Raw genomic sequence first — 12,698 nt, 5'->3', positions numbered from 1 at the left:
AAATAAAAAGGTAGCTGAATTAATATGAGAAAACTCTACACCCAGCAAACTTACTACAAACAAAAAAAATTCCAAACAGTAAACAAATGATCTGTATATCCTATTTAAGTTAACAGTATCACATGCTTTTACACAAATAGATTATGCTGCACTGCACTATTTCTTATTAGAGTAGCTTTCAATTTCCAATTCAGATCTTCAGGACTCTGTATGGCATGTTATTTCTACACCCCTTAGCAATTCAAAACACAAAAGATGCAGAGTCATTCTCAAAGAACATGAAAATCTGAACATTTGTATCTAATTTCAAATACCACAGCTTGATTTTTGTCTAAATTGAAACAGCAGATTTTTAGTAGTGTGTGATTATGTTTTCTTCCACTATGATTTCAAAAAGCTACTGCAAGTTATAAAGAAAGATTGTAAGAGCTGGACACCAGCAACAAATGAGGGAAGGGAGAAGGAGGGCAAAAGAGTTCACAATTAAAGGTTATTTAAAAAAATCTTCTGCAAAATCTCTGCCACAGTGCAAGTACAGTGTCCAGCATAACTCCATTAATATGCAAATGGAGTATTTCTTGATATGCAAACTGAAAGGAATCAACTAATCAGCTGGTAATCCAGCCAATTCATTATTAAGCACAAACTGTGACCCTGGAAGCAGAGATTTTCTAACTACAACCAGGGAATTTGTGGCCATGGACTTGGAGTTCACCCAATACTACAAAAAGGGATTTATGTTAATAAATGGCTACATTCTCTATTTTTCTTACCTGCAATGATTTGTTTGAGGTAAACATGTCGTCCTTTGGGAACATGGAGATGTGTGCTCTTAGGTAACATTAAGCAGAATAGCTTGGTGTCATGGGTGACTTCTGTTTTAGAAACCAACTTGCATTTTCTGTAGAACAGTCCTAAAAACACAATTTTACAGTTTGTTTTTTTTTAACAGTTTTACTTGTTACTTAAATCTCAATCTTTCTATTCTTATATGTCTTTTAGTAAGAGATAAACTTAAGTATTCCATTATATACAGTTTTAAAAGACTACAGAAAGACACTCCTTTAATAATTAAGTTTTCTACTTTTAGTAGATTTAGTAGATTTCTACTTTTCTGATTTTGGACTGAGAACTCATTTATGGCTTTGTATGAGGCTTATAACAGACTGAATCTTTAAGTCATCAGCTCTGACTGGGAAGTAGAAAACCACCAATACTAGCAGAACCACATTGCACCTGCACTAAATTCACTATATAACTACAGCATGTACACATATATGCAGACTAAAATCAGCTTAGTTAATGCAACTGAACCAAAAGCTAGACACAGCACCAGAGTCTTCAACCTAACCCCCCCCCCAGTATCCTGCTTATTTATTGGGCTGACAGTTTCACTGCTACTAGCACTGTTTTTCAAGTACACAATTCTCCAAAGTTTAAATGGCAAAATGAAACTAACATGCCTCCATAGGCAAAGCACACTTTAGCAATAATTATTTCATTATATTATTCCATTATATTAATTGGTGCTTTTTGGCAAATCAAACTGTGAACACCAGTTGTATGTCGACACATATCCTTACTGAAATCCACTAGATGGTCATATGTACAACACAAATTTTTGTTAACAATAAACATTAAGATTACTAAATCTCAGCTGCACATGCAATTTGCACATGGGCTAAATTAGCATTAAATTAGTTACCACTATTGACACAGTCAATGTCCATGGCATTTTTCTGCATACACTTCTTTTCTTAAATTATTCAAATACCTACTAGGGAGTTATCCATTGTAAAAAGATGCAGAAACAAGTTGTAAAGCCTCTGACATGGAAAAAATATTTAATAATATTTTCACACATATTTTATGTAACATCCTACAAACTGTTTACTTTGAATGAGCAAGCATTTCAGAGGTACCAAAAGAATGCCTAGAGCCCTGAAAAATAAAAGGCAACAATTCCATTTCAGAGCAATCTTTAAGTAAAGCAAAACATCACCTTCTCTCTGGTTATGTAAAAGAAACTCTTTTTTAAACTTTGCTGTAATTTTTTTATACCATTCTTTTGAAAAAAACCCAAACCAAACAACAACAAAACCATACTAAAATTGCAAAGTACAGTATGCAAATAAATATGCTAAGAGTGTTGTCTCTTCTGCAGACTTACAAATTACTTGAAAGGATACGGGAGGTTGTGACATAGCCCACAATATCGATCAGCTAATATTCTACCAAATGTTTGGGAATGGAGAGAGAGGCACGTTTAAAAAATTGATTCATTAGCTGATTCACTGTTTCCTGAAAATTTTGTCATCCTTTCAACCTGACAAATTTCAGCCTTTTCCACATGTAATGGACTAACCTTTACCTACCTCTTTTATTTTTAATTTGACATGCAGAACTTTTGATTCACTCAATCATTAGATTTTTGAAATTAAAGACCTTCCTAAGTTTAAGACATCTCCTGGTTTAGGTTATTCTTTTTGCTATATTAAATAAAATCGGTTCAGTGTCAGTGATCCAAATAAAATCTGGAGCCACAAGTGAAAAAACTGGCAATGCAGGAAAGCCTTTCCAAAAGAGAACACCAGCCTCTACCAGCAAGCTGAAGGAGTGGAGTCAGATGCAAAGATGTACAATTTGCCACAATGCAAGTGCCCAGCAGCAAATCCCAATTTTCGAAGTAGAGAAGTTAATCAGTGAGGAGTTTAAGTTTGATCAAACTTTCTGCAGACAGAGTGGCAGTGTCACAGCTCTGTATCTCTTCTCAGAGAAGCCACCCCCACAACCAAAAGCTTGCCACATAAACCCAATACAACTACAGGTTGGAGACATCCCTCTCTAAGCTCAACTCCCTTCTCTGCTGGAATCTAGAATTAGGGAGCCTTAATTCATATGCATATGAACCAAGTTTTACTAACAAATCTGCTGTACAGATAATGGTATCATTTGCAGAGTATCATCCTTTTGCCTGTAGTGTTGTTCTTCCTCATCGTAAGGGATTTTAACATAGGAATTTTTCCTTCAATTAAGTTTCTTGCTTTTCTTCAATCACAAGACTTTACTGACGATTCCCACTTATTCTTACTTGTTACCCATAACCCAAGCAAAGCCATGGCAGCAATGTTTGCCTGTCTGCTTCACATACAGAATTTTGAAGTTTAAAAGCCACATCCCTTCACTGCCCCTCCATCTCCCTTAGAGGAGTTCTACCCCCAGCAAGTATGTGCCACTCAACACCATGTCTCAGCCAGCTGCAAGTTAGTCCTTATTTTATTCAGGTTTTTGGACTATGAATGGAGACTCAAGTACTGCAAATAGGGCACTGTCACAGTGTAAGTTTGGTTTATATATTTTAGAGGGCTTCATCAACATTCTGCTCCTTTCTATTACTTACAACAACAACAAACTCAGTCCACTTAATGTGGAGTAAAACAACAGCATGATGCTATGGCAACATCACCCTGGCTCTTTACTGAACCATCTAAGCATCTGCCAATAGTTGCACAAAACTGTCAATAGCTGCACACTCTACAGGAGAGCAGAAGGTGTTAATTAGGTTATTTTCCAAAACAGGGATCTGACTACAAGTTCAGAATCTTTTTCATCAAGAGAAGTTATTCCCTGTGAGAATACACACACACACACACATTAAGTCATCCCTACTAACATGTCATTTTTCATTTGTATATAGCTACTGCTTTCATATACATGGTAAATCTAAAATATTTTCAAAAAATGGCACGCTAAGTACTTAGCTTTCCCCTCAAATTTCATTTTTAATGTGTAAAGTGTAAAACATAGAAATTTCAGGAAAAAAATATTTGGTATTACCACATACAGCCCCAACAGCAGTTGCTTATTTTACTGGCTAAAGCTGCTAAGAAAACAGAAAATAAGTAAAAAATTGTGATTAATTCAAATAATTCAAAGTTTCACTTCCTAACCATAGCTAGAGTTGTACAACTATCCACAAGTCAAAACTCTTAGTGATATACCAACACTTCTTATGCACATGCAGTGTTTTCTTATCGCATTCAAAGAAAGAAGTCTTTTGAAGGGATATCATGAGCAGATTTGAACTAAAAAACTAAACTTTCTTTAAGTGGTGAGTGGTGAAGGTCATGGCATTTTTTTAAATTGGAGGAATTTTTTTGATGCACAAAACCAACTAGCACACCAATTCAGAAAATCAAAGTCAAGATTGTTTTACCAGCTAAGATGAATGTTAGTAATTCCACAGCAAAAACTAAGTTTTAACATTTTTCCAGCTGGTGTCTCTAAACAATATTTGATAAAATGCAGGTCTATGTAACAGGATTACAGTGCTTGCCTGTCACCTCCAAGACTTGGCTGCAATTCCACCTTGATACAGAAGCATGATACGCAGTGGTGATCACAACCTATCCACTTGGGAGTGAGACTCCATATCTTATTTTCCAGAAAAGGCACCTACAAGAAAATCATGTCTCAATATCTACAGGAAAAAACTGTCTTCTGTCACTGCTCTTTGTGTTGCTTTTCGTCACTGAGAAAGTTCAACCTCAGTTTTTTTAATACTGCATTATTAACTTTCACAGGATGATAGCACACCATTAGCTTTTGTTTATGCTTCCTAATGACAAGATTCGTAACAGCCAGCTAAGAATGTCACCAATTTCTCTACACTAACAATCAAACTATATTTAATTGTGCTTTTTGTGCAGTACAGTTGGATATAAATAATTACTCCTCCAGAAAACTAAATACTTAATCCTTCTTAATGAGATGTAGTATTGAATATTGTTCTGAAACTACTAATACATCCTAAGATATAGCGTAGTTCCCTGAATAAGTTTATTTTTTTTTTAAATGCCCTTTAACTTTGGAGCAATTCCACAAGTTTGTTCTTTCCTCCCAATTAACTAACAGATACTCTGGCCAGAATGTTAGTTTATACTCACTGGAAATTTATCTGGGAGTATGAATTTCCCAGTTTAAGGGGAAAAAATTAGGAATTTATGCTAATTGTTTATTCATTGCATAGGGTTATCAGACTCCCAGTATCATCTCTGGATTACATGATTACTGTGAAGAAGAACTTCATAACTTTTTGTAGAATTTAAAATTGGCTGTTGTAAAAATAAAGATTAAATAACTTTAAAGTATGGGGGGTTAGAGAAGCGTGGTATTTGCACACAGTTCCTTTAGAAACTCGTTCATGAAGGCTGTTGTACGAACAAGGAGTAACAACATAAAATCAAGCAAGATTTTAAGTGTCAATCATGACTGGTTTTAAACCCTTCTTCCTGAGCTTGGAATATAATGCTTTTTGAATATCAACATACAAGGAAATACTACATACAAACTCAAAGACAAGAAAAACTTGAGCAATCAGTGTTTCCATAAGCAATTACTGTTTGTGGCCTCAGAAGAATCTTTCCACTACACTAGAAGTATCCACTTGAGTAAAATTACTACTTTTATTAGAAAGTGTAACTTACCAGAAAAACTGAACACACATAAAAACTGAATTAAATAAATAGAAAACAGGTATAACAAGATAACATAACTACTTTCCAAGATTTTCAGGTGCTTTCAAGAACTGGAAATTATCATTACGCAGTCCTTCAAACAAGTTTCTCATTCATTGAAAAAAAAGTTAATGCTGAGAGTAAGCAGTGAAAGATATATAAATCTAAGTGAAAAAAAATCAGACTGTTTAAGGAAATGTATCCATGCTAACCTCTACATAATGCTACATAGAAATACCATATATAAAGCTCTAAAATAGCTGTAACCTAGCCAGCTTAAGTCTTGGAAGCAAAGCTGCTTCAACACTGGTACTGCTCTGCTGCTCACACTCAAATCCCAATATACTGTATGCAGCTGTTCCACCTGCTTCTTTCAGCCATGAGAAAATCTGAGGAACCCTACTTCTCAATGAGATAGGGGGGAGGAACGTGGTATCAATTTTCCTGTATATTTGTATATATTTAGTAATTTTCCCTATTTATCATTACTGTTTCATTAAAGTTGTGTAGTTTAGTTTCCAACCCGTAAGTCTCTCTCCCTTATTCTCTCTCCTTTCTTTATCAGGGAGGAGAGAGAGATTAATAGAGAGCATCTGTTATTTGGTTTAATTGCTGGGCCAGTGTTAAACTGTGACATAGAGGTAAGTTACTTCATTTATAGTACACACTTTGCTGGTTTGTTTTGTTTTGTTTAACAGCAATGGATATATCACATTGGTACAGCTAATCACAAAGCCAGTATGTCATCCCTCTGCCCTGTTTACAGTCCTTGGTGTTTTCTCACTCATCACAGCTACACACTGGCACAGTGCAAGTAGCTGAGTATCCACTGTGAATCAGACAGGTCAGCAGCCTGCACATTTAGGCTCTGTTAGTGCAGGGTTTACTTGGACTTTATTAGTACTTAACACTATGTCCTAACCTGTATTAAAAGCACTCCTACTGTGGGCCCAGGTAAATAAGCAAACCAGATGCCTACAACCGTGAGGATAACTACTATCCCACCACACAAAATAATGCGTAAGTAGCATTAAGGAGAACTTCTATATCTGGAAAACACTGCATACTAAGCATTTCTGCAGTTTATAAAAGGAATAATCTAATCTTCTCTTCAAAGAGAGATATATAGCTTCATATACAAAACGCATCAATTAATTCATGAGGTCAGAATTACTTAACTAGGCTGGAAGTCTTTATTATTTCATTTTGAGAGTAAAGTAATTTAGTTTAAGAAGCACTTTTGCATACAAAGCCAGCTGCACACCCAATAAACGCAAGGAAATTATCGTCAGTTGTTAACAACTACTTCTGTCCCCACACTGTGCAAAGTAAGAGTTTCTACACCCACAACATTATTTTGCTCACACAGTGTAAACCAAATTGCAAACTCTTCAATTTAGAGTAAGAGAGTACAATTCTGAGCAGAAGGGGGGAGTGGCTACTTAAGACTGAAGTGTGTGAACAGAAGCCTCGAACACATCAGTTTTACAGGCAGGCTTAGAGGACAGATTTGGAATGCAGAAAGAAATCTATTCCAGAACATTCTTCCTCTGTAAATCTTCTGCCATGTCAATTTTACATATGGGGATTTTTAGATTAAAAAACTATAGAATAAAAGTTTCTGCAGTAAGGACTAAAGAGCCATAGGTATCAATACATTTGCTAGATTCTTCACCTTTTTAACGAGGGAACTAAAGAAACTCAGGCTCAGCAAGCCAATTCTGGAGATTCAATTTAAACCAATGTGAACTCAGTCAGCCATTGATATATAATAAAGTTATCCAATATCTGTAACACTTCTCAGCATAGCAGGACAAATACTATGTTGGAGATTAAGTTTTTAGGGAAAAAATGCAGAAAAGTCATCTAGGAAGCATAGGTTACTAATGCCCCATTTCTGCCAATTGCATCAAATCATCCTCACTTTTCATTTACAAAGCATCTATCCACAAAGCAACTGCATTCTGCATTTCTTGTTCTACCCAGAGTAAATTCATGGACAACACCAAGTTGGGGGGGAGTGTTGATATTCTGGAGGTTAGGAAGACGCTGCAGCAGGACCTGGACAGGCTGGGATGATGGGCTGAGGCCAGTGGTATGAGGCTCAAAAAGATCAATTGCAGTGTCCTACACTTTGGCCACAATAACCCCATGCAGAGCTACAGACTGGGGAAGAGTGGCCTCGCAGAGAGGGACCTGGGAGTACTGGTTGACAACCAGTATGAACATGAGCCAGCAGTGTTCCCAAGTGGCCCAGAAGGCCAATGGCACCCTGGCTTGTATCAAGAATAGTGTGGCCAGCAGGACCAAGGATGTAATTCTCTTCCTGTACCTGGCACTGTTGAGGCCTCACCTTGAGTACTGCGTCCAGTTCTAGGCCCCTCACTTCAAGAAGGACATTGAGGTGCTGGAGCAAGTCTGGAGGAAAGCAATGTGGCTGGTGAAGGGACTATGGAGGAAGTCTTACAAGGGAAGGCTGAGGGAGCTGGGGTTGTTTAACCTGGAAGAGACTTAGGGGGGACCTTTTCACTCTCTACAACTGCCTGAAGGAAGGTTGTAATCAGGTGGGGATCAGGCTCTTCTCCCTGGAAACTGGTGACAGGATGAGAGGGCATGGCCTGGAGCTGTGCCAGGGGTGGTTTAGGTTGGATATCAGAAAGCACTTCCTCATGGAGAGGGTGATCAGGCATTGGAGTGGACTGCCCAGGGAAGTGGTGGAGTCACTGCTCCTGGAGGTGTTTAAGGAAAGGCTGGATGTGGCACTTGGTGCCATGGTATAGCTGATGTGGTGGTGTTAGGTCATAGGCTGGGCTTGATGATCTCTGAGGTCTTTTCCAGCCTCAATAATTCTGTGATCCTTTCAAGTTATTTTCTCACTTTGCTTTCATAGTCATGAAAAGCAATAAGGGGAAAATGGAAAGTGGACAACATATGAGCTCAGGCTGTGCCTCCTTAAACACAGAGAATTATATTAAACTGGATTAGTCAAGAGTTTCTGCAGCTCTCAGAAGGAAAACTACATTCTACATCAGCTAAACGTAGCTAAAGAGATGTGCTTTTATACACTAAGTCTTCCTTTTTGTACCACAGTAATCTCTCAACTTTAAAGGCCTAAATAGCACAACTGCGAGCTAGTTAAGGGGTGCACAACATGGCAATCAACATTTAACTAGGTCTTAAAATTTTACAGCTTTGCTTTCACATGCAACAAGGCAGACTAACATCCAACAGTCAGCATTTGAGCATTATGAGACAGAGAGCCAGGAGGGTTTTTGAGAAACTGGACAGCTGCAATAACATCAGGAGCATGCTTGTAATATAATGTAACTGTGCAGAAATTTTTAATTTAGCTGTAAAAAAACCCCACACTAATAAATGCACTTCAGTGCTGCATGATGTTTATGCTATTCTGTTACCACAAAACATATATATAACATCTACTGCTTCTTGCAGACACATCAGCTTATTCAGAGCTGGCTTTGACACCTCCACATGGCTTCAATGCCCTTATTCAATCACAGCTCAAGCTGCAAGGATGCACTGTGCTGGAAAAACATTACAGCACTGAAAGATGGCACTACATCTATAGTAACAGCTGGAAGAGGAGGTTCTTGTTCCATCACTATGGTTACTTGTATAGTGACTACGTGCACGTAGGGTCCTCGGGGTCTACTGAGGTCTGCGCACAGACAAGAAAGGATATTAAGCACATAGGTAGCCTTGAGATGGAACAATGCTCAAAACCTCTATTAGGTTCTGCAAACCGGGAAGACCTCCAATTCAATTGCAGAACAAAACAAACTGGACAAAGCAAACCAGCACACCAAAGCTAAGAAAAAAACAAAAAAACAAAAAAACAAAACAAAAAACCAACCAAACAAAAAAAACCAACAAACAAAAAAACCCTCTAAACTGAACCCTTTGAAGGAGAACTCCTGAGCAGCTTTCAACCAGAGTAGATAACATACCTGAAAGAAACGAAGGCTTGACTACAGAAAAAGAAAATTCTCGGAGGGAAAAAAAAACCAACAAAAAAACTAACAAGCTCAAAAAAGTCTTAAAATAGCTGGTAATACGGCTGTGAAAATGCTTACCCCTGTCTGTGCATTTTTTAAAGGTGTTGTGACTCTCCAAGGGCTGTCCTAGCATCTTCCAATGAATGTTATCTTTTTTCTTTAAGGTAATCTCTACCTTCCCAACCTTTTCAGCAATATTTACTAAAAGAGAAAAAGTTTAACACTGTTACTTTTGTTTACATTTTGAAAAACTAAGAAACCCTATAATTTTACTCCTCCATTAAAATGAAATTTTAGAATTAGTCATTTCTCAAGACACACAGAACTAATCTGTTTAATTAAAAATGTACTTCCAGCGATCTCTCTATAATGTTTTAGTTGTTTTAAAACAACAACACTAAAATAATGTGCATAATTAATGTATCTTAATTTATGGAACTAATGTATCTTATTTATGAAATACATTGTGAAAAGCTTCACAATTCATCCAGTCAAAAAGAATGGTTATCAATTCAGACTCCTCATTTACTGGAAACTGGTAACTATCACTATTTACTACCTTCTCTCTTCTTTAACCAGGGATGTCCCATCGGACTGGAGACTGGCAAACATGACACCCATCCTCAAGAAAGGCCAGAAAGAGGATCCTAATAACTACAGACCTGTCAGTCTCACCTCGGTGCCAGGGAAGGTCATGGAACAGATAACCTCAAGAACCATTATAGAGGTCAGCCAGACAATCAGGCCCAGTCAGCATGGGTTCACGGAAGGCAGATCCTGCTTGAGAAACCTGATCTCCTTCTATGACAAGGGAACCTGCTTAGTGGATGAGGGAAAGGCTGTGGATGGAGTCTACCTGGACTTCAGTGAAGCCTTTGACACCATCCCCCATAATATCCTCATGGAAAAGCTGCCTGCCCACAGCTTGGATGGGCATATACTCTGCTGTGTTAAACACTGTCTGGATGGCCAGGCCCAAAGAGGTGGGGTCAGTGGAGTTAAATCCAGTTGGCAGCCAGCCATGAGTGGTGTCCTCCAGGGCTCAGTGCTGGGGCCGCTCCTGTTTAACATTTTTATTAATGATCTTGATGAGGGGACTGAATGCCCCCTCTGTAAGTTCACAGATGACACCAAGCTGGTGTCCATCTGCTGGATGGTAGAAAGGCTTTGCAGAAAGGACCTGGACAGACTGGACCATTGGGCTGAGACCAACTGTATGAAACTCAGTAAGGCCACGTGTCAGGTCCTGCATTTTGGTCACAACCACCCCAGGCAATGCTACAGGCTTGGAGAAGAGTGGCTGGAAAGCTGCCTGGCATGAAAGGACCTTGGTGTATTGATTGAGAGTCAGCTGAATATGAGCCAGCAATGTGCCCAGGTGGCCAAGAAGGCTAAAGGCATTCTGACTTGTATCAGAAATTGTGTGACCAGCAGGACCAGGGAAGTGATACTGCCCCTGTATTTAGCACTGGTGAGGCCCCATCTTGAGTACTGAGTTCAGTTTTGGGCACCTCAATACAAAAAGGACACTGAGGTGTTGGAGCAAGTCCAAAGAAAGATAACAAAGCTAGCAAAGGGTTTGGAGAAACTGAGGGTGTTGGGGCTGTATAATCTGGGGAAACAGAGGTTGAGGGGAGACCTTATCACTCTTCACCAATATCTGAAAGGAGGTTGTAGTGACTGTGGGACTGGTCTCTTCTCACTGGTGACAGATTACATGACAGGGGGAAATGGCTTCAGGTTGCATCAGGGGAGATTTAGGTTGGATATCAGGAGAAACTTCTTTACAGAAAGGGTTGTTAAGCATCAGAACAGGCTCCTCAGGGAGATGTTGAGTCTTCATCCCTAAATGTGTTTAAAAATCATGTGGATGTGGTGCCTGGGGACATGGTTTAGTGGTGGGTCATCAGGAATAGTGTAATAGGTTTAGGATGAGGCTGGACTTTATGATCTTGAAGGTCTTTTCGAGCCTGAGCAATTCTATGATTCAAGGCCATTTGAGTGAATAATGAAACCCAAGAAAATCCCAGCCTAAGCAAAAATCAGCTTACAAATACACAATGTAACTAACTTCCAATTGTTTTAGCATTTAGTCATACTCAGAGGCATCAGAGCACCATCAACTTAATACTTTTACAAGCCCCAATGCTAAAATTAAAAGAAATACATTACTCAAATTTATAGTTTGACTTTATTGATTGTGTCAGACCCAGCAGTAAGCAAAACTGTAAAGTATCTGACAAGTCAGAAAATTTAATTGAAGTTCACATTCTGATATTAGAAAAGATACAGAAGTGCTGTAAGAGACAGAACTTACCAGCCACGTCTTCCTGAACTGGATGATCCAAGTCTGAAATTATGAGAAACAAACTCCATGTTAATTAAAACCAAAATTACATTCTAGTCACTGTAAATGCATACAGTTTAAGGCTAGGAATACTGAGTGAACTAATGAGCCTAGAACCCTATACATCTTTATCTGGCCCTAAAATGTCACTTGTGACTTGCACAGGACTAATACATAACACAGAAAGGAATAACTTTTTCTGTTACTTTTAACAACTCATGTAAAGCTACCAACTGCACTTACAAAAAACATTCCACTTGCCCTTTTTGAATAAGGGCATTTTATAGTCATTGAAAACACACTTGAAGAAAAATTTTATCCAATACCTACATCAATTCCTTACTACACTATTGCATCTGTAAAAAATTAAGTACATGCTAAACAAATGAAGATTTAAGTTGATAAACAACAGAATTACCTTACATCAAGGTACTTTAATCATCTCTAATGAAAGAGGAATAAAATAGGACTTGGTATACATAAAATGCATATGGTCTGGTGAGAGGGTTTTAACAAAATAGAACTAAAGTTCAGTACTTCCAATGTAAAATAACAGTACCTACCAACTTCTACAAGATAGGAATGGTCATCCATGATGATCTCTCCCCTTAATCGTTTGTCTTGACAGTCAGCTATCACCAATTCTGCATTCATACCCTTTCATAGGCAAGGAAAAAAAATTAAGTTCTCCCAGAACTCAAGCTGGATCACAACTGGGTCTTTTAATTCTCCTTTTCATAAAATACGCTTACCTTCTGCTTAGTGTATATCACAATGGTGATCAAGCTATCTGTTTGGAACCAGTCATAACTGTAAAAA

General features: G+C 38.1%; 1 protein-coding gene across 3 annotated transcripts in view; it reads right to left on the bottom strand.

Moving 5' to 3' along the window:
• The window catches only part of LOC103529871 (cytochrome b5 reductase 4), a 39,410-nt gene that overhangs the window by 9,285 nt on the left and 17,427 nt on the right, over nt 1-12,698 (bottom strand). For 2 of the 3 annotated variants that reach the window (XM_030447268.1, XM_030447269.1), the window contains 5 exons: nt 12,632-12,689; nt 12,443-12,536; nt 11,850-11,882; nt 9,611-9,733; nt 774-914 (listed from right to left, as the gene is read on the bottom strand). In XM_030447268.1, coding sequence (XP_030303128.1) covers nt 774-914; nt 9,611-9,733; nt 11,850-11,882; nt 12,443-12,536; nt 12,632-12,689 — 449 coding nt within the window. The remainder of the gene's footprint in view (nt 1-773; nt 915-9,610; nt 9,734-11,849; nt 11,883-12,442; nt 12,537-12,631; nt 12,690-12,698) is intronic. The other variant, XM_030447270.1, reaches the window with a different exon arrangement.

Source organism: Calypte anna, chromosome 3 (assembly GCF_003957555.1).
Source record: "Calypte anna isolate BGI_N300 chromosome 3, bCalAnn1_v1.p, whole genome shotgun sequence".
Taxonomy (NCBI): domain Eukaryota; kingdom Metazoa; phylum Chordata; class Aves; order Apodiformes; family Trochilidae; genus Calypte; species Calypte anna.
This window is presented reverse-complemented; position numbering and strand designations above follow the sequence as displayed.